At 42.0% G+C, this 22,507-nt stretch overlaps 1 protein-coding gene across 2 annotated transcripts; it reads left to right on the top strand.

Moving 5' to 3' along the window:
• Window positions 1-6,567: 6,567 nt before the first annotated feature.
• On the top strand, window positions 6,568-15,981 carry TNFRSF18 (TNF receptor superfamily member 18). Of its 2 annotated transcripts, none has more exons than XM_026074122.1 (7): window positions 6,568-6,700; window positions 7,430-10,413; window positions 13,086-13,220; window positions 13,744-13,831; window positions 14,317-14,405; window positions 15,396-15,536; window positions 15,788-15,981. In XM_026074122.1, exons 2-7 carry the CDS (start codon window positions 10,239-10,241, stop codon window positions 15,937-15,939), a joined length of 780 nt encoding a protein of 259 aa, XP_025929907.1. In that variant the 5' UTR covers window positions 6,568-6,700; window positions 7,430-10,238; the 3' UTR covers window positions 15,940-15,981. The 2 variants fall into 2 exon arrangements, with proteins under 2 accessions (XP_025929907.1, XP_025929906.1); XM_026074121.1 differs by having other exon boundaries at window positions 15,764-15,981.
• Window positions 15,982-22,507: the final 6,526 nt, after the last annotated feature.

The following is a 22,507-nucleotide window of genomic DNA, read 5'->3' as shown; positions in this document are numbered from 1 at the left end:
TTCCCATGTATGATGTGTATGACTGGAGAGAGGAAACAAGCAAGAAGAGGTATTCCAGCATGATTCGCTAGGGTTGGGTGGGAACACAAGATGAACATTGACTTTTTCATTAGGTTCCTGTATCAGGGCCTTTGAACCTCTTCTTAAGAAATGATTCCTGTAGTCACGTATCCTCACAGTGAAGATCCTAAGACCTTAGCTTTGTGTATGGTGTGTGGTTGGTGGGTTTTTTTTTTTTTTTTTTTTTTCATTCTTTCATTCTTTCTTTTTTTTTTTTTTTTTTTTTGGTAGGAAAGCCATGAAAAATTGCAATACTACTCTCTTCGTCCTGACCTGGAGTGGCATCTTGTCATACTGTCTTGCCAGCACAGCGAAGGGTGCCCTACTGCTCACTAGTTAAGCTCACTTATACTCACCATACACCATCACAGCTGCTGACTGCTGTGGGTGTAAGCCTGAGACCTTGGACCTTGACTGTTTCCCTGAGTCTATCAACCAGGAGAATTCACTAGTGCTAACTGGAACAAAGAGTGTACATGTGAGAGCTTTTTTTCTATGCAGTCTTGACTGAGGTCTGCCAAAACCATTGCATTTGTTTAGATAYGGCCCCAGGAACTAGCTGTGAAAATGTCTCTGGGAGATCCCTGCTCTTGTTGCATAAAAGTGCCATTCTCACAAAAAACAGAATGGCCAAACAGTCAAACCTGTGGCTTAGTAGGCTTAAATTTAATGTGCTGCCTAGCCTCTGCCTTCCTGGGTAACTTCAGAAAGTTGTGTAGTGCTTTGTAAATCAGGCCTGGTAGCAGTTCTGACCTGAGAGCTGCTGGGAGATTTGAGATGGTAAGGCTCAACCCCTTCAAAAATGCCGAGATCAGTGTTGAATGTAAAGGTCTCTGAAAGTGTGYGATGGCTTAAGTGCTGTCATCTTGCAGTGAATGAGGTGGCAGAATACAGTGGATGGATCTGAGAAATGGAATCCGGGGAACACCCAGAAAGTACCTGGAAACAATGGTTATCAAACTTGCAGGCTGCACTTTGGAGGCAGTAAAACTAGCACCATGTTTTCGCAGAACTTTCTGAGCAAAGTGCAGATAACTCATGAGCTATCTGAAGCTGTGGATTATATGAAGAAAATGCAGCTCATGGGAGCACGTGAGCTGTTGGCTTGATAGAGGTGCTGCTATGACATCAGAGCTCCTCTGTGGTGTGGGCTTATTGGTTGGTTCCACGAATCTCACTCTTGATTTCTGCTCTCTGACTTGGCTGTACCGGAAGATGACTGGGTGCATTGTGTTCCTGTGCCTTCCTACAGCCTCCTGACTAGGAGTTTCCTGGGCACTAGGGCTTGAGTTCCCTCTAGCTGAAGAAGGAACTGCCCTGGATGTACACAGCGGAGCTAGCGTAGCTGAGGACAAGTTGCACTTGCTCATCCCCATTTGGGAAACTGAAGATAGACAATCCAGAATGTTGTGTGGCTGGAGGCCTGTAATAGCACTTGTGCACTGTGATTGCTGGCTGTTCTGCTACTGCATGCCAGTGAGCCAATCTATGCTGTGCTCTACTGCTGTAGAACCTCTGTATTGAATCACTGTGCAGAACTATAATCTTATCAAAAGAATTAAACCATGATAATGCTTGATAGGATAGGCATTTACAGTTTGATTTTTATTTTTGGAGGATTTGGGTGTTGGTAGGTTTAAATGAATTAACATAGCTATTTTACTGTAAATAAAGGAATAATAATTTTAACAATTGGTCATTTTCAACCATGTAGCTTTCTCCCCCGAAGGCCTGTTCTGGTTTTTCATTCCACAATGAAAACTATAGAACCAACATGTTGTAAACCCCACAATTCTCACTAAAAAGGCAAAAAGTAATTGTGTTAACAGTAGGCAGAGAATCTTGAACAAACTGGTGCTACCCACACTCATTTCATCCTGCATGCCAGAAATGAAACTTTCCCTTCTCAAAGTAGGGACCTGTGTCACAATGTAAGTTTGTGTTTCTCAGTCTTTGACATTTCCCCATTTTGAGGCACTTGCTAAGAGAGACACAGGCTTTATAACTTGTGCTGCTGCTGCTTCATCTAAGCTGATAAAGATAGGGCTATACTAGAATTTTTTTCCAGTGTAATGCAGTAAGCTAGGGTGTGAGTCCTTTCTTTTTTTTTCTTTTCCTTTTTTTTTTTTTTTTTTTGAAAACCAGTATGACCTCTGCTTTTGGAATGAACTGTATTGGCACTCAAGGTGGTTCATAGAGCTATGTGATTAGTAAGTTAAATGCATCTCAATCACCGCAGGGCCCTGATTCAGTAAGTCATATAAGCACATGCAAAACTGGCTGCTTGATTGTTCTTAAAAACAATCTCTAAAGCTAACAAATGTCTATAATTTTGTTTTTTTAGGTAAGAATAAAGTCATTTTTTCATTATTTAACTTTTCAGCTGTGCTAGCCATGAGTTGCTTTCATTTCAGGCCTTGTGTCCAGCCCTTGTCCTTGGTTGTTTGTAATTACTTCCCTCTGAAGACAGAGGTTGGGGCATGAGCTTACTACAACAAAAGGGGAGGATTTCCTTCCCTGCCAACCCCTCCTCTCTTTGTGATTTCTGTCTGAATTTTTTTTCTCTCTCTCTTACATATGAGGCTGTTGCATGTGGCTTCCTGGAGTTTTAACAGACCTATTTGTTTAAAATGGTTCTGCCTATTGCTTTGTTGCATTCAGCTCTGGAGAAGAATTAGGACAGGCACAGACAGTATTTGTTTGAGAATAACCTTGAAAAAAAAGATATAAATGAACTGGGTCTCCCAGCCCTTGGAAGCTCCTTTCAGACTGCAGATTTGACAGTAACATATACATATCATGCTTTGGTGGTTATTCTAATTTTTTTAAAAAATGATATGGGCCATAAGTTTATTCTTTTTATCTTCACTTATTATTTTGTCTTTTTTCTACAAATGTACGACAAGTTTCTGCTGCTGTGGCTACCCTAGATCCTTTATCTCATGCATTTTCTCTTCCTCATCACATCCTCTTGTGACTTAGAAGTGCATCAAAGTGACTCAGGTTTGCCATGAGAGACTTCAAAAAGGTCATATCTGATATATACTGTGCCAGGTGGCAAGCTGGAGAGGAAATACATAGCTTGGTAACGTCAAGGAGTTGGGGTTTTTACATCTGTCTGGTTTGGTTTCCCTCTGAAATGTCACTGATATGTTACTACCCAGCCTCTGTTCCTTCCATGGGGATTGCCTTTGCAGGAAGTCACCACATTCAGTGGCCAGGCTGTGCAAGCAATCCAGAGAAGTGACCACAAGACTAATTTCATTGGCTGAGTCAGAGCTCCGATGAGTGCATGCTGCAGGCCCTTACCACTGCTCAAAGGAAAGATCCAGGGGTCTTTGCAAAGCCCTAATTGTTTCAGGGTGAGAAGGATTTAATTTGCCAATGGGACCTGCACATGGCCTCACAGGAACCATCTGTGCTGCTGCCAYGCTGTTCAACTCCTGGGATGTGAAGCTTACCTGGTGTTTGCAGGGCAGTAATTCTCCATGTGTGCCAAAAGAGGGCAGGCATTAGCCAGGCTCTGCAAACACCCCGGACTCTGTAAACTCCCAGACTAGCTAGCCCTAGTCACTCCAAAATCTTGAGGCTGGTCTAAAGGTCAGCAGCTGAAAGCAACATTTAACAATTTTGCCCTCTAGTTTCAGGCTACAGATAAGTCAGTGGACCTTAAGCCTTTTTACCCCACTTCTTGGACAGGGCTATGCGAGCTGTTGCTACCCACATGGTGTCCTTCTAAGGGGGCTGATGTCCTTGTGTCCCATACAGGGTCATGCTCAGTGTGTGCTTACTGCGGCGCTGACCTGCGCCCCATGTACGGGGCGTTCCTCTATGCTTTCTGCAGCACATCAGAACTGCTGCTGTGCCACAGGGTTCCCTGTATGACAAGTCATATCACCTGGCATGTCCTAGGACCCCAGTGGGAGAGTAGGAGAACAGACCCCTTTCCTCAGGGATGCTGGAAAACTCAGGGCATTAAAGATGTTAAGGTGCCCAAGCATCATGGTGGTGTAGGCCGTACCTAAGAGCTGGCTGTAAAATGAATTTGTCTGAAATATGTCCAGCTTTCTGGGCACAGAATGTTCACGTGCTGAGAACTGCTCTGCTGGGTGACTGGGAGTGTTTCTCTCCAGAGGAGTTCATGCTTTTCATGGCAATGAGCAAGGACACAGGTAATGTGTTCCATTTTCTTTCTGGACACTGAAATTTTGCCTGTCAGCCTAGATAAGATGGGATCTGCCTGTCATGAGCAAAAAGTTAGTTAGCAGCTGTCCTTTAGTTGTTTTTTTTATCGGTCATGAATCACAGGGAATCTTGTGCAATCAGTCTAACTAAAAACCTGGTGAGAGCAAATGTTGTTAACAGTGTGACTTTCCCTGATCTTCTTGCTCTTCTATGCAAGCAACACCTGACAGAGGTTTTGCAATAAGACCAGCCTCCAGCTGTAAAGCTGGGCTAGCATTCCGGCAAGTTCTGGTGTGGAAAATGGCTTGGATCTGAGCAGAAGTCCAGGTACATGAAACTTTGTTTTTTAATTTGTTTCTGTAAATAGGAGGTAACTTGCTATTTGGGCTGTGCCAGGCATAGTGGAGAATCATTCTTTATTCTCTAAACTGAGAACTAAGGGATTAGCCACAAAGAGGCCTCCATTCCAGCAACCGCTGTTTCTTAGAGGTGTGATATACTACCTCTGTATCAGGCAATGATTTGTAGCCCACAACATCTACCGACTTCTGACCGTGACGGGACCTGGAAGACTGGTCACAGAGGCAAGATTCTCCCACTGCTAAATGGGACAGTCTTACCATTGCTGCAGAGCTCAGAGCTCCTTTGCAGCTGTAGAATCCTTTGTCCAGGAAAGGTCTAGGATGGGAGTAACACCTTTTGTAGGTGTGATGGCATAGTGAAGGTATCTATAACTAGACTGACCAAAAGTTGGATTCCAAGAACATAGGCAAATTATGACAACTGCATGTGAATCCTTTAGATAGCAATGGAGTTTCCCACAGTGAGACAAAAACAGCTTATGAGATGGAACTTACACGGCAGTTTATACCTCAGTCCAGCATGTTTCATTAGTCATTCAGAAATTGCATCGACTTCATGTGAACAAACTCTTACTTGTAGGAGAACTGCATGGCTTGCTTCTTTGATCACTCATTATGGGTAATCAGCAAAATCTCAATGTCAGGAAACCAAGTACTCTCCCTGGCCTATGACTGACGACATTAAGTCCAACCAGTGTCAGTAAAGCCACTAAACTTGCAGGAACTAATTACATGTTAGAGAAGTGATTGTACCCTTTGCTTTTTTTTTTTTCTTTTGTTTTTCCCAAAAGGTTAGTGATTTGGACAGTTCAGCAAAATCATGGCTCCACTGGCCCCAAGCTAAAAGGAAACTAAAATTAGGTGCCTGGCAATGTGTGTAATGTTCAGCACACAGCTGGATACCATTATGGTGGGCAAAAGTGGAACTCCTAGCCAGCTTTGTAAGTACTCTTGGAAATGTGTGCCTTGAAGACAGAGATGAAAGTTGCCCTATCTGTGCATGGCCGTGGGTGGAAGAACCCACTGGTTCTCTCTTCAAATCTCATCCTTGAGCACTCTTTCTAGTGTCATGTGTGCAGACCATGGTAGCACAGAGCAGAGAGAAAGGATTGGGGGATCTGTAACATCTCTTCTGTTCCACCACTGTGTACACTGTTTCAGCCTTAGTCTGCCCTGAACTTACAGCTATACATGGACAGGGGCAGGTGTGGCTGGAAGAGACTCTTTGCTCCTCTAGAGGCTGAGATAGGAGGTGAGTTGCTGCAATTGTGGTCTTTTGCCATACATGCTTCTGTGTCTCCCTCCTTTGCTGGAAGGAGAAGCCCATCTTTCTCATGTCTCCTGATACACAGCAATGAGGCCCCACACTCAGAACTGAGTTTCATTTCCTTGAGATAGTCATGAAAAATTAAGACCTCCTCATCCAAGTCTGAGGAACAAGAGCCTGACATGTTAGTCACCCTTCAGTTCAAACTCCTGTACAAGTCCTTGGGGAGCCTCTCTTGAAAGGGACAGTGGCAGCAGCATTAGGCTGCTCCTTTTTAATGGAAGCTAGGAACTCTGGACCCTGAGGCATTTCTGCCTCAGCCTCTAGATTCGTTTCTTTGCCTGGTCTAGACTGTACCATGTTTCCTGTTTCAGGCAAAGGAGAAACCACTGCATGTTGTATGTGCTCAGGCAACCTTGAAGACCACATTGCTTCCTATGGCCTTTCCAACCCTTGGGGTTACAATTTTGAACGTTGGTCATATGGGTTGAAAAAAGCTCTCCAGGCCACAAAACTTCTGTTTCTGGAGGAAGATAAAGCCTGTGAAGATTACTTGTTAAAAAGTCTAGTTTAATTAAAAAATACTCTAGTTAATCCCCTAGTTGCTGCTGATTAAACCCACCGAAGAGGTGATGAGGAAGTGGAAGCTACTGCTTATTGATGAGTGTAATGGATCTTTGTTCTATTCGTAGATGCAGAGCATTCTGGAAATTCTATCGGATCTGTACCAGGCAGTAGCATGGAACCTAGCAGCATCGACATACATCACCTATAGGACTGAACAAGAAAGGGGTCAGCAGATGAAATGTCACTACCTCAGAGACAGGTAAGATTAGCTTTAGAAAACCCCCAAAGATTTTGCAGCCAGATAGTCAAGTTGTCTCTGAAAGGTCACTGCTGACTTTAGTGGTTTAGACTTGGCATGTACAACTATTGTTTGTGATCTGACTGTAAATGTTCCATCATCTGGCAGTATCTGAGCATGACTGTAAATGCTTGAACAAGAATGAAAACATGTACAGACCAATTCAGAAAGCACCAACATTCAAAAAAGACAGAGGGAAAGAAATGGTTAATTTCTAGGTCTGATAAGCACCTGCTCACCAGCATCCTGATTATGTTATCAGTTATGCCAACTAAGTGCCTGCAGGATTTGCCAGGGCTGGGGTACCCTTGTCTACCATCTGCCAGCTGTCTCTGTAGCACCTTTGGAGGTCCCTTCCCTATTTTGGGGTTTATGATGCTGAGCAAAAAGTCTGGTTAAAGTTCCTGTTTGAGATTTGAGTAGTGCTAATTAATAATGTTCATCTTTGAACTTCGGGGAAATGGCCATTTCCTTCACCTGGAATCATTGTCCCTTCTAGTATACATGGTCTAGTCTGTTGATACTGCTATACTTCTCCTTCTAAAGATGAAAAAAAGTAAGGCATCAGGAGTCTAAGTGTGCTGCCTAACTTAGAAATCAGGTCTTTTACTACTCAAATCTTTGTTAGTTATAAAATTACCTGTCCTAACTGTTGCTGGTAGTAATATTTCTTCCTGTTGTTTTTTTCAGCAGCATTAATTATCAGTGGCTGGTGTGCCAGGTATTCCAGGGGTATGGCCTTGAGGAGTAGCTTCTAGAAAGTGATGCTAAATGACTCTCGGCTCCTCAGGACTCCAGCCTTGGCATCAGGACAACTGTCAGCGTTCTAACAGGGTTTGTCTTCTCGGCATTGATATTAGCAATGGGACTCTACCCAGGGTGCAAGTACAGGTAACAAAGCCTGAGAAAGTTTCTGGGAGCGGGCCAAGCCCCTCAGCAACACAGAGCTGATCCCATCTCTTCCTATTCCTGAGTTATGTTTCTCTCTGTTCATCTCCCTAACAAATGATTTGTCAAGATTACTCCTTAGACCATTTGTGATATGTATCCTACAAATTCTGTGTTGCTATCTACTGCAAGTGAGTTTGCAGCCCTTTTATGTCTGCAGGAAGCCTACACACTATTGCTTAATGAAACTGGGAGCACCTGACTTCAAAGGCAGATGCTGCTGGGAAGAAGAAATCATGGCTGGGGGTTTGGAAAAAGTGGAAGGGTGAATTTGGCAAGTATCTTGCATACAAGAGCAGTAGCTGCACTTGTTATCAATGCAGATGTGAGTTGCTCTGCCCCCAGGAGTTATATCTTCTGCCACAATAGAGTGGAGGGCCTTCAGTGTGCTCCAGGTCTTCCTTGCCCTATTGTGTAAGGAGGAACATTTTCAAATGGTACTGCAGCCAGAATGCCACAGCATGAATCTTAATGTGATCATGGTAAGGATTTTGGAACAAGTTTTCCATATTGAAACAACCTATTTAGTTGTTTTAAGAGCCAGGGATGATAAAAATATCCTCAGAGTTGGTCTGGGTATGTGTACAATTCAGAAGCAGTTGTAACACTGATTTGTCTGCAGTGTATATTGCTGCAGTGTCCAGTGTTTTTGTCTAAGAACTTGTCTTCATCATAAGACACTGCAGAGTCTGTTAGAGCGCAAGGCAAAATTTTGCAGGCTGCTGAGTGCATTCTGCTTTCTGTATGAGGGAAGCACCCTGACCAGTGTGAGTAGCTCTTCCTGTCCCTGTGTTGAACAAGCATTGCAGTAATGCTCTTTGGATGAGGTGAGGAAAGGAACCCTGACATGAGGGACTGGATCCAAGAACTGTGGCGTCCAGCAGTCTTTGTGGCTGGTTGGGCAGCAGCTGCAGAAGGAAGTGTGTCTCTGGGTTTGCAGTGTAGTATGAGTGGTAGAGGGGACAGGCTGTGGCAATTACAACCAATGCTGTGTGGTAAGAAGAAGGGATCTTCTGTGTGGCAGAAGTACAAAGGAGGAGGACTTTTGCTTCAAAAACATAAATATTGGCGTGCTAAGGGCATTGTATGACAATGACTGCAGAGGCCTGCTTGCAGCTAGTTTGGATACCAGCTTTTGATAGAAAGCTTTTATCAAGCACTTTTATGAGTACAAGCAGCTTTGCAGCGTACATTTGGAAAACTAGAAGGGACTATTGCATACCAAACATATGCGACTGTCTCCTGCCCAGGGCAGAAACATGGGTAGATACCTGAATAGACCAAGGACTAAGTGAAGAGTGCATTGGCTGATCTGCTCTTTGACATCTGTAAATGAGTCTTCAGGAAGAAGTGTAGAACACACTGAAGGGGGAGGGACAGTGTATGGCTGGGAAGATTGTCCAGGCTACCTTGGCTGTGTATTTAACTAAAGAACTAACACTGCAAATGTCAAGTGCTGTAGACATGGCATTTTCCACAAACATTCATCTCTCATCACAGGTCTGACTCTCCCTTGCCTTGACCTATGTGTCATTGCACGCAGTGTGGAAAAGAATCCGTTAAAAACTGCCTCTGCATCAGGATTCATCTGTTCAGTTGAGAATGAGGTTGGATTTTAAATGCTATCTTCACTGTGCACACATAAAAGCAACCACAAGCTACAGGGAAGTAAGCAAACCCTGAGTGCAGTGGAAAGAGAAAGGACAAGAGAAAAAGCAAGCTGCTTATACTTAAAGCAGAGAGATGGGAGTGTGCATGTGTGTTTATATAAGACAAAATGTTTTGGAGTTGAGACCCAGTAGCAGGTGATGATTACAGACAACATGTCTGTGCCTATGTGAAGTTTTGCTGAGCATCTGTCTCTTGTTACCTATATCCTTGTGGGGCAGAGGGTGGAGGAGTAGTATGTGTCTTTAGACAGCCCACTGCAGCCCACTGCCATTTTCAGTTTTGGTACCAGGGTTGATCTTGCAGCTTGGGGGAAGACAATATTATTCCTCTTGGCTTCATGGGATCTATATGGAGTTATATCAGCTCTGGAAAATAAGAGTTGCATGATCCAGAGTGCGAGGAAGTTGAAAGCAATGACCAGAATCAGAAAAGCTGTGTGGATGGGCTTACTTTACATTGCACACCTGATAGTTAAATCCTTGAGGGTTTCTAAATTCATTAAGAACTGTAAGTCAGAAATGAACTAGTCTGAGAGAGCTGAAGTTCACACCCAAATGTAATTTGCATTCATTTTCAAGTGTGTGTAAGTTTGCAGGATCCTTTGAAAATCAAGTTTTGCGATCCTACATTTTGCTCCTTACCTACTGCTCTCTTAATGTAGTCACTTGTGTGTGGCTCCTTAGCCCTGCTTTTTGTAAGAATTTGATGGGGTAAAATAAAATCTTTTCCCCGCCCCTAAAGAAACAGTAACAGGAAGAGTGCAGTCACTACTACAAAAAGCGCAGTGTCTTCCCACAGTGTCAGAGGAAAGAGTACTTTTGAAGGGGAAGTCCGAATACAAGCCCACCCTAGCGTGCTTTTGAGTTGTGTAGCTTGAGCCATGACTGAAGAAACAAATGAAGTTGGTCTCCTCAAGACTCAAGCTTGCTTGCTACTTGTGGTGTGTCTGTGGCCATTGACAGAGCAAGATCTGGCAACACCATGCCCGAATGGTGAACTGAGGCTGATCAGTAAGGAGGAAAAGAAATGCTGCCCCAAATGCAGCCCAGACACTGGTAAGGGAATGAGATGTCTGTCTTTTTTTCTCATTTGTCAGTATTAATTTATGTCAACCACAGTAAACAAATATGGGGAATGGTGTGTGTGTGTGTAAATGTCAGTGTATCCTGAGTAACTGTAAATGCAGAACAAAACTGCAGGGGCTTGTCTCCTGCCCCCTTAATTCAGAATGTGCCTTAGCTATAAGCTTCAGAGTGGACTCATGTTTTGGATTTTTAATGTGACTATACTTGTTATTCTGTTGTGAGGAGGGGGAAGCAAGGTTTCTGAGGGCTGGCCTTGCTCACATGGAAAAAAAGTGTTCACCCAACACTGGTTCTGACCCCTTGCTCAATTCAGAGATGATTTCTGAATATTGTCTGTGCCATTCAGACTTCAGTGGGGATGCAGGGAGTGATGCTTTCTGCAAGGCTGTCCTTTGAAGTGTGTGGTCCTGAAGAGTGGGAGACGTCCCACTTCAACACCTTCAGCTTCACTTACAAAGCAGCTGACCTATGCTTGTCTCAGATGTGAATGGTGAGACAGGGACTCAGGTGAGCATTAGTTTCAACAGCCTGTTCTAACCTGTGTCCTCGCCTGGGCCTATGATGGTGATGAATTGTTAATGGATTCTCCCTTGGTTGCGACTTTTAAGTCAAAGTAAGACACTAGAAGTGGAATAGGCTAGTTACAGGAGTTACTGGGTGACATTTCTATGCCTGTTAGGCTGAAGGACAGAACAGGTGATTCTAATGTCCCCTTTCATGGTCCCAGGAACAGGCATACTAATGCTTCTAATTTAGTGCCATCTATAACAGTAGCCAGAGCTGAACAATCCAGAACATGCAGCTGTTTGTATGACCTACAGCAAGGAATACACCTTCCTTATCAGTTTGTCCTGAAACAGAAACAGGGTTACTGGAATCCTTGTCTAGCTGCTATGGTGGTGCTGTTGTTCTGCAGGGTTAGCAACAGGATTAGCCAAGAAGTTTCATCTTTCATTGGTGCCTAGGTAAGAGTCAGCCTGCCACCCTTAGTTGCTTGAATACATCTGCCCCAGTCTACAGCAAGGAAACTGAGTGCCTCATGGAAGGGAGTAGGTGGACACATGGGCTTTGTGGGAATGAACAATGAATAGGTGAAGAGCTATAGAGTTCTTCTCTCATAATCCACCCATTAAATCCTGTTTGGGTCATGCTTAATCAGTGGCCTCCACAAGGTGCATTGGAGGGTTTAAGCTCAGAAGCTAGTGTTTTCATGTTCACATTGACAAATAAGACATACGAGCTGGTGGTGATCATGGAGAAAGCTAGAGGCTGAATCAGCTTTGTAGGATGAATGTCTCTCCAATCCCTGATTGGGACCTCTTCAGAGCAGGACAGAGATGCATCAATTAGAAAGCAGTGTATATAGAGTGAGAGGAGGGATCCCTGCTGCTCTCCAGGCTATCTCTGTTCAGTGGCTGGGGAGTTGTTTGATCTGTATCTTGGGATCCAGTCTCTGTCACCAATGCTAAAATAGACTGAAAGGTTCCTCCCTTCCACTTATCACCTGCCAGTGATAGTGTGGAAACCCCAGGGTATTTCACTTCCCACTGAGATAAAGTCATTCAGCATGAAGTGAGAAAGTCTTTGCTCACTGGGATCAGCTCCAGAATCACTCACTTAATACAAGGAGAGAAACATCCTCAAACCTTTCCTCTTTTGCTGCCAGGCTTCATTAAGTCTCCAATAAGAGGCCAATGATGATCAGAGGAAGATGTGGGCAGTTTCCTAGCAGCCCTGTACATTCCTTCACCAGATAAACTTTGCTTGATCTTTGCCGCTCACTGTGGGTTTTCTAAATGCACCACTGAGCTAGCCAGTACTTCCCTCTGAATTTCTTTTCTTTAAGGTCACAAAACTTTTTGGTTGAACAGCACTTTTCCTCTAACTTGTCTCCAAGTGACAGATTAACTACTTGATATTTTTTGATGACACAAGTAGATATGATCAATCCTTTGCTGTCATGAATTCAGGAGCCTTTCAGAATCAGTGTTAGTGTTTTTGGAGTTCAAGCAAGGTTCGTAATCGAACTCCTCTAGAAACAGAGGGAAGGGAAGATGTTGGTTTTATGGCTTGGATTTTGACACACTTCTGGCAACAGAGTTTAGGAAGCAACTGCTGTTGTCAGGAAAGGCACAGAAAAGATGCTCTGGCTTCAGTGGCCAGGGATCCTTTGGGCATCCCTCTTCTACCAGGGCTGACCCTGATTGAGGAGAGCTCTTTCAGTGTCCTGAGAGCTGACTTAATGTGCAATGGTTTCTTGGGTCATTGGCAGTGATGCCCTCACCTTACAGCATCTGAATCTGAACTTCAGTAAGGCAAACCTGCAGCCTTACCTCTGTCTACCCCTGCCTACATTGATGGGCTGCCTACAGGTATTCCAGATAAGACAGAGGAGTCACAGTGGTTAGTCATGCAGTGCTCAGGTCATCATGGTGTAAAAATTTGAGTGGTGCTGAATTTGAGTCCTCTAGGCTTTACTCGGTATGCCTGGGAGTATGTCTGTTCTGGTATTTGTTTTTTCACCACAGAACAATAAGAAACTATTTCACCAGTGTCAACCAGTAAGCCCAGCAGTTAAATGAGATTCAGTTTCTGGCCTCAGTTACAAAGACAATTCTAACTTCTCTTTTTTTTCTTGACAGGAGACAAAGACCGATGTGCAGGCACAGAGGATCATGACTGCAAATGTCGTCCGGGGTACAGCTGTACTGATAGTGCATGTCTCTACTGTACAGAACTGCCTGAATGTGCAGAGGGAGAGGAGCTGGTTAAGTTTGGTAACTTAAACACAAATGATTTTTAAAGGTGGAGTTCAATATAGGTGGTTTGCTGAGCAGCAGACAGTTTCATTCACTGCTTTTGGGAGGGCTTCTGATGCAAAGGACAGAAATGACATTTATACCCYGGCTTCAGCATCTGAAGACCTTGCTTCCTAATTTTTACAACTTTTCCCTTCATAAATTTGGGACTGTTCAGTTTTGTGCTCAGACTTTTGGAATTGCTTTTCTTCCACACTGTTAGAACTGTCAGTAAAAGTCTGTTTTACTGCTTTTGGTGGCTCTTAAGTTTACACCCTCTGCTGTCAGATTAGAGTACTCTGTACCTTTGCCATAAGGGTCAATTCATACATCTCCCAAAATGCAAAGGTGGCAAGAACTGCTTATATATTTATTCAGGGGGCTGATTCCTAATTCAGAAAGAGTGTAGAGGGAACTCATCATACTCTTATCTGTAGTATTCCTATTTTTCCATTCAGTAAAGGCACTGACCTCTAATAATTCATGTTCTCTTTTCTTATAGGCATTGTAGACTTCACATTCACGTGTCAACCATGTGCAAAGGGAACCTATTCTAATGTTAAGAATGGCTGGTGCCATAGCTGGACTGAGTATGTATTCATCAATTTTTTTTGAAACATGCATGCTAAAATTCTCAAATGATTAATATTTAAATTGGAAAATAAAATTGAATCAAAGAAGTGATCACTAATTGATTAAACTGATTACTTTTTTAAATTCAGCAGTATACAATGTTTATTTCAACTTTGGCTTTATGCATAATGGGTCTCAAAAAAAAAAAAAATCAAAAAAACCTGGTATGTGTTCAACCTGCTTTCAGGTCCATCACAAGCTGATGTAAAATTATTCCAAACATGGATGTCACTTGAAACAGGCTGAAAAAAAGTGCACCTAAACAATTGTGATCTAGTGTTATCTTAATGGAGAGCATCCATAATTTGGCCTACGCTGCTATAAAAAGAAAAAAAGGAAACCAGTTGTGAAATAAAGGAAGAAAGGGAGCCAAGGGAAAAGTTGGAGAGGAAGGAAGGAGCAAACAGGGATGATCTAAATGTGACTCTTATTCTTCCTTTAGCTGTGAAAGTTCTGGATTTCTAACAATCAAGCAAGGCAACAGTACACATAATGTTGTATGTGGTTTCCCTGTTAAAGATTTGGCACAAGGTACCTCTTCACAATGATTTGTTTGTCTAAATCTCTCCCTTTTCTCTACGCTTCTTCAGCTGGTAACTTGCTGTATAGTTATCATCCAGAGTGCGCTATCATGAATATTTGCTTTGAAAATGACTGTTGTGTTTCTTGCAGTATTAACAGAGGTAGAATCATTGGCCAAGGCAAGATTACACCATTAAAACATTGCCAGTAATAAAGTGGGAGAAATGCCCAGCAATTGTCCTTGAATAGAGCACACTTTGGTGGCAAACTATCAGAGTTTTCCATTGAACCTGTTGCTGCTTTGCTAGATTTTCTCAGGAAAAGGTAGCTTAGTTAGTCATCCAGTTCCTTTACAAGTGTTGGTTGAGTCCACAACACCCAGAAATGAAAACTAATGTCTCATCATGGATCAAATTATATAGGGATGACTGGGTGGAGGCTTTGCAGCTGCTGAGTATCTTGAAGGTGGCAAGCTGCACTGTTCTGTCTTTCCTTCCCCCTTGTCCCTACAATGAACTGACACCTTTCAGCTCTGGGTCCTTTATTCAGAGAGATCATTAGTTCTGCTGAGACAAATCACACAAATATACTACTCTTAACTTCCATGAGGCTAACACAAATGTGAAAGTTTGGCTTGCTGTACTGCTTTTCAGGGAAACATTGAAGGCAAATACCCTGAAAAAAGCAAAAAACAAAACAGAGAAGATAGTGCATATGTGATTGCTGCAAAAGAGAGAGAGCCAGAGCCAGTCCTTGAGCCATGAAGAGATCAGGCATATGTTTTTTCCATGAATGCTTATTGCAGACAGTGATCTATAGCATCCTTGACTTGGAGCATCTCAGTTTTGTTGTTAATACCTGCAGTGTTTTTCCCCTGGTTGTTAATTTTCCTCAGAAAGAAAAAATTAATCTCCAAACTTCCTTGGAAGCACTACCTTTCCTCTAACAAAAGTCTGGGCAAATAATTTCTTAACCTTTGTTAAATATATTTAATTGCAGTTCCTAATACAAATGAATCTGTGTATGCCACCATCCTGGCCATTCTTACTGCAGCAGCTGTATTTGTTCTCGTCCTGCTGACCTTCTTCTTGCACTTCTGCATATGGTCACTGAAGAGAGAAAAATACCACATAGCTGACAGTAAGTGTATCTTTGTGGACTTCTCTGTGGTTGTACAGTGGAGAGGGGCTGTCCCCCTTACTCCAGACTCAGAATGGAATAAATTTACTATATGATTTTGGGTTGGTTGCTTAGTTTCGCTAATGCAGTGCTCCACCTGTATTTTTGCCTCTTCCTCAAATAGAAGCTGTATTGCTAAAGGTAATGGGCAGCTAATTGACATCTGTGAAGACTTCTTGTATGTGCAGTGCTTTTGTTTGTTCTCACTACAGATCTAGAACATAACTTCCCTAGGCTGTCACTGGCTCCACAACCATCACACCATAGAGAAGAGACTTACAGCTGCCAGTTTCCAGAGGAAGAACATGGAGACAAAACACCTGAAGAAAAACCTTGCTATTTTCACCCTCAGAGTCTACAGTGAAAATGGATGAATTGAAATACGTTGTGAGGAGGAAGAGCGGAACTCAGGGTTGCCGAAAAATCATTAAAAAAAAAAAAAAAAAAAAAGGAGGAGAGAGGGGCTGAGTGCATAAAGCATCCTTATATACAGAGCAATAAGGAAAGAGTCTTTGGGGAGTTTTGCTTTGTTTCTTCTAAACAAACCTACCATTTAGAAACAGAGGAACTGGTAACTCAGGCTGACATTCAGTTCAGTGACATTGTTTTATTGCAAGTTTCCTGTTTTTTCCATTGATGCTTTTCAACTTCGTTTGGGACCAGGGACCGTTGTTCTGATTATTCCCCTTTGCATCTTCTGCACATGTCTCTGTGGCACTCCTACAGACTGACATGTGGGTAGAAGCCCAGGGTCTTACCATCAATCACTTCAGTGCTACAGAAAATTTGATAATACTGATAGAGCACTCATTTACAGCTTTCACGGTCTATCCATAGTGCCAAGATGTGTGCCTAACAATCATATATTAAGGGAATAAGACATTGTGCCTAGCAATCATGTCTACTGCTGTGCTGTAAACAGGCAGTGCATTTCCCTAATATGAAGTTGCCCTCTTTGTTATGCAGCAAAGGGCCATTACACTTAATCCATGAAATACCTTCACGTGATAGAAGGTGTTGGTTGGGCCAGTCTCAGTGCACAGAGGTGCCAGTGAGAGATTGCCGTGGCCACATCATTTGTGCTTGCAGAGACTTTGCTGCTGCTGCAGATTCCATGATCCCCTCTAAGGAAACTGGGGAGAGAAGGGAATAACATTTATCCTCCCTTTCTTCCATTACTCAGCAATCTTTGGAACCTGGAATACTGAACTAAAAGGACTTCTGAAAGACTCAACCGAGGACCATGCTGTCTAGAGATACATATTTGGTTTAATCAGCCCTTCCAGCCTGTACAGTAGGAAACAGCAGTGGAAAACAGAGAAAAGCCCAACATTTGGTTTTGATATTTTTTTCTCCCTGCCCTAGAAGAAAAAGAACCAAGGCTTCTGCTGGTATATATCAGCAAAGCTTCAACAATTTGATCATCAGCTGAAAGATGTTCCTTTTTCTGAAAATCCAATCATGTAGATTTTTTCTAATGTTAGATTAGTGCTTCCTTCCCCAGGTTAATAGAACTCTAACATGGCCAGAGTTAATCCCTTTGCCTGACTTGAAAGGGCCAGATTTTCTGATGGACTTGGTTGCTTTCTATGGGTTGACAGTGATTTCGGATAAGAATCCAGTTTGTGGCTTCAACTAGTTAAAACTCAAGTCTTTTTTATAAAATCTCTGTGTTATGTGATTGCAATAATAGATTCAAAGCCCTGGTTGCCTTCTGGTTGTGCCTTCTGGTGAAAGCTGCTTGGAGTAGACTCTCTTATGACTAAATCAACTCTGAGCAAAAGTGAGTTTTGAGTCAACCGTCTCATGAAAAGTTATAAATGCCACACACTATAGCCATTATGTCAGCTTCCTCCTGATTCCTTGCAGATAGCATGAACAGGACAGGGCTTCTAAATTAAATCCTAACAGATTAATGAAAGTTATCTTAATTACCTTATTAAATACTCAAAGGGGATTATTCCTAGTCTGAATGACATGCTCTTATAATTAGGGCTGTGTTCAATTAAAAGAGGTGTGAAGCAGAAGGTATTGCATGCACAAATGTGTGTTGTAAAAGCATTTGAACAGAGAATCCTAAAAAGTGGGACAGGATATTATCTTGGCAAGCCAGTCACACAACACCTCTGTCCTAAGGGAGGCTCAGCTAGACCAGATATCCATCTACCTATTAGACTTTCGTTGGGATGACTCCATGACTTCTTTAGGCAATCCAATCAAGTGAATGATTTCAAGTTAGACATCAGAGAAGGAGAGAAATTATGTTACTTAATGCTTATATTGTCTATCATGATCATGAGGAAGAATTAACTTCTTTTTACTCTATAGCATCTTTAAAAATATTCTAAAACTACCATCTCTCCTTGGTCTCTGCAGGCTCTTATCTTTCCTCATAGGCTGTGCTTTCTAGACCTCTTAGTGTCTCTCTCTACATTCTCTCCAGTTGGTCTTTCTTGAAACCTTCCCCAGAGGAGGTCTTGGCAAGCTGAATAAAGCTGAAGGATTAATTTTATAATTCATGGACATGCTTTTATTGCTGAACATTTCTTCAGTGTTTATGGGAATGAGTAATTCACTGGGGTTCTACTTATATTGTCAACAGGACTTATCCTGTCTTTTCTGCTTTTTGCTTTTTTGTGCATTATTGAATCTTACAGCTAGGTGAAATAATTGTAAGAGAAAATGAAGTGCAAAGAATTAGCCTTATCCACTATAATGCATTCCTCCATAGTCCTAGTTTTAATCTTCCATCTGCTCTGGTATTGGATTTAGTGCAATCAAAATCCTTATACCTTAGCTTCCCCTCCATGTAAAATTGGAATAGTGCTACTTCTCAACCCCCAAGGGATGTTGAGAGACCTAGTTAGTACTTGTAATGTATTTTTGCCTTCTTTGATCCTATTACTGTAAATTCTTGTGTTGCCAATAATTTTTCCCATAGGTATGCCTACGTGAAATTCACTTGAAAAGAGAGAGAGGTTTTTCCCACTGCTTTGAGAAATATATGGATTCTTAACTGAGGTGAACTGGAGATTCATCCAAAGAAAGTGAAGGGTTTTGGATTGGATTAAATAGGATAATTGGGTTTAAAGTACAAGGCTGGCTCTGCCTTGTAAGCAGTTACACTGTGGGATTTAATATGCTCACTAGTCTAAATGACTTCTTGTCAAGGCTGTTCTTACTCCTTCTTCTATGTTGGATGTGTTTATTCTCTGCACTGTATGGACCATTTGTCCTTTTGTGAACTGTGTTTTTCAACAAGATTTCTTACTGTGGCCTTTTGTAAAGGCAAAATAAACTTGAGATTTGAATTATGTGCCTTTGTGATACAATTAAGCAAAGGTTTGGAGGTCTTGTTCTGGAAGAATTTTATTCTTTGGGTTGTCCCAGTGTTCTTGAGTGCAGTTCAGTTTTACTTTCCCAATTCACTTCCCTTCTCTTACAGAACTCTGGCTATTTCAGCAATGTACCCTCAAACTCTTCTGCCATTGCATTTTGGACTGGTCCACTTGCACCTTTTCTCCTTTTTAAGCAAGTGGCTTAGAATTTCCTTGCTGCTGCTCAACTGTCTTTTTAGCTACCCACTACCAAAACAGCAGGAAACTGTGGCTGACAATATTTTCCGTTCCTGAGAATGGCAGAGAAGCAGCAACATTTTGGGCAGAACATTCTAACAGAAGTTACTGTTTGAGGGATGAAAGATTCAAGTGTCTAATGGAAGTCTATGTATCAGAGAATGCAGTTGATCTGGGTGAGGTATGCAAGACCTTGTGGGCTGCGGGTGTTGAATAGCCGACAATGCTGCCAGTTAATATCGAAACATGTTGAACAGAGCCATATTATTCATGGGAAATTTGCACAGTGGCCTCTTGTGTTTCTATATGCCTACCTTGAAGAACAGTTCTACTTCCTACTTACCTAACCACCTGACTTAGGTCTGCTAATTGATGGGAAAAACAACCAATTTCCTGTCTTGAAGCTCAGATTCAGAGGGAAAAACCCAAAGTGTGAATCATTCAAGCCTTGGAGAATTTCAACAAAAGAGCTGTATTTTTCATCAAAGAAAATGAAAGCTATCAGCTCAGAACAGTGAGCTTCTAAGCAAACAAACTTTATGCTTCAGTCTCCATTCAGAAGCAATTTTAGTGTGGAATCCCTTCATTTCTGCAACATCCGAATCAGATCATGGCTCAATTTTCAGCTCAAATCTGAGAGTCTGTGGGATTTTCAAGTTCTGATTTAACTTCAGCTTGATCTCTGTATATGAATTCTAGGTTAAAAGGTTTTTTTCCTTAAATCATTAACATCCAATGAAATGTCTATAGCAATATTTTTCTTTTTTGCTTGAATCCTTTTTCAAAAGAGAAAATACAGCATCCTTGAAAAATATCCTGAAGTTTTTAGAGGCTATGTGATCAAGCAAATTTGGAGACATATCATTTTGTTAAAATATTGTCATGAGTAAATAGTTAAAATATAACATATGGTGAAATCTAAAAAAAAGTCCCTTGATAGTGGTAACGAAAAAGGTGAATATACAGGCTCCAAAGCCACAGCATCAAATTATGGCTTAACAAGATACATAAGTCTTACACTCTGGGTAGGTGAGGTTTAAATGGTATTTTTTGTGTTTACCAACAAAAAATGCAACTTTTTATGGAACACACTGATGCAGAAGAAATGCATTCTATTACAGAGATCTGACAGTTGATGACAATTAGCCCTTGTTTTATTAGAAGTTATCCAGCACTTGTATTTAACCTTGTTTCTGAGTTGCACCATGAATTGAGGAATCTAATTGCAAAAAAAGTTCTTGAGCAGCCAGTGATGATTAAAGACTTGTTGCTATTTAGTAGGAGTCTTTCCTAAATATGTATTTTATCAAGCCAGTCTGGGGAGCGTTTTCCCTCACCAGCAATCTTATTGCTGTCCCTGACTTGACACACTTGAATCTACCCAAGAGGTGAGGATGCAGAGCACCCCAGTATGGTCACAGCTAGGCATTGGAGCAGGAGATGAGAGCTGGACTTGGTGCTGCAGCGCCAGCCACAGATGCCAGGCAGCCAAGGACAGAGGTAGCTACTACTCTAAGGGCTGTGGCTGTTCCACATGGCAAATGTGGGCTGGCTGGCCTGGGTGCTGCAGCCCATCTAAAGCTGCCTGGTTATCAGGTGGGTGCTGACTAGTCTCAGCTGTGCAGCAGTTGGGGTAGCTGGTGATGTGAAGCCCTACTGGCAGTGTGTGCTTCTGACTGTAAGAGAAGCAACTCTCAGGTAATCTTTGGGGGTTATATCTGATGGTGGCATCTCTGCAAGAGTCTGTCTGTGAGAGTGGGTGATATCTCCTCAGCCCTTCTGCTCTTGGACTCAGAGGGCACTGCGTACAAATGCAATATGCATTTCGCAGGTTTTGCTTGGCTGTTAACCTGTGTTGTACGGCCAGTGCTGCTGCCCAAGCCTTTGCTTGTTGAGGAAGCGGTAGATAAAATCTGTATTTCACACAAATGCTGTGTATTGCCACAGCCCGGATTAGGCATGAGCAAGGAGTCTGAAAAGCAGACAGTACTCAACTGAAAAATTTCTGGAACAATTCTGTTCATATAACATGTGGAAAAAGTCTCCTTTATGCTGGAAAATGTATTTTTTTTTCACCCTTCTCTCCCTTCTATCTGAGACAGCATCATAAGCGGCTCAGGGGGTAGGAGGGAGTCTCAAATCTGGCCAGTTGTCTTAAGAGCCAACCGTTTAGCACCTGAGTTTTAATGCCGCTTGGAATGGCAGTGTCACTATGTGTGACACCATTAGAAGTTTTTAAAAGGCTGCTAACATAATGTAGTTTGTGATTTCTTAGAACCTGACATCATTTAGCTGTGCCTGTGGCTCCCTCACTTTTTCCTGTAAAAAGAGAAATGGTTACCAGAATTGAAAATTGAGAATTGAAACCATGGCCTTCAGTACAGAGAAGCCGGATTTCTCTGAGTTCTGGGAACTTCTAACGCTCTGGTGCAAAAGTTAAGGACCAAATTCAGCAATTTTCCTCTGAATAATGTGTATTAATTTCATGATGCTAGGGAAAGTGTTACCACTTGTTGCCTCATGCTCCTAAATCTGGATTCATATTCCTGAAGTTCGACTTCCAAACTGAAAAAAGTATGATTGAAAAATTTCATGGTGGGGAAATGGCTTTGAGCACCTAGCAGAGGAGAGGAGTGATCTTCCTGTCTCTGCTTTCTTGCACCTTCTTCAAGAATTCAATGGAAAATGTTGTTCTGGGTCTACAATTCTTTAGAATTTTCTCTGTGTGTAAATTTTTAAGGCTCTTTGACCTGTTAAAATAAAGAGGTTTTAAACTTTGTTAAACACAAAGTCTGATACTTAGACGTGGCTTGCTGTTGATAATCAGATAAAGTCCTTCCCACGCAGTTTTAGGAAATGCAAGTAACGGTTAGGAGAATAAGGTAAAAATACCCTTTTATATAGTCATTCATTTAATCACTATCTGCTGTGTATATATCGCAAACAGTCTCAACAATATCTGACTATAAATAATTATCAGGGGTGTTTGGGGCCCAGTTGAACACTGGTGATTTCTTAATACTTTGGCTGCAAAAAATAGTGAAAGACTAACAGGCCTGAAGTACAGAAACAGCCTTTCTCGTACTAATGGTTTTGCTTGAAGAGAAAGTAACTAGGGACCTGTGCAGGCTCTGAACACATCTGTTCACCTACCAATAACTGATTAAAGGAAAGCAGTTTTCTGCAAATTAATAGGGTTTTAAAACTGGAAAAGGTAAAAATATTTCCACAAGACTTCCCCTTATTTTTTTTCTTTCCTTTCCCAAGGAAAGGAGGATTATGCAATTGTGTGATTATATATCTGTCTTTCTGAATAACTTTCGAACTCATTGCCCAGTTTCAGCCCAGCCTGGCAGA

The sequence above is a fragment of the Apteryx rowi genome, unplaced genomic scaffold, assembly GCF_003343035.1.
Source record: "Apteryx rowi isolate R43461 unplaced genomic scaffold, aptRow1 scaffold_38, whole genome shotgun sequence".
Taxonomy (NCBI): domain Eukaryota; kingdom Metazoa; phylum Chordata; class Aves; order Apterygiformes; family Apterygidae; genus Apteryx; species Apteryx rowi.
This window is presented reverse-complemented; position numbering and strand designations above follow the sequence as displayed.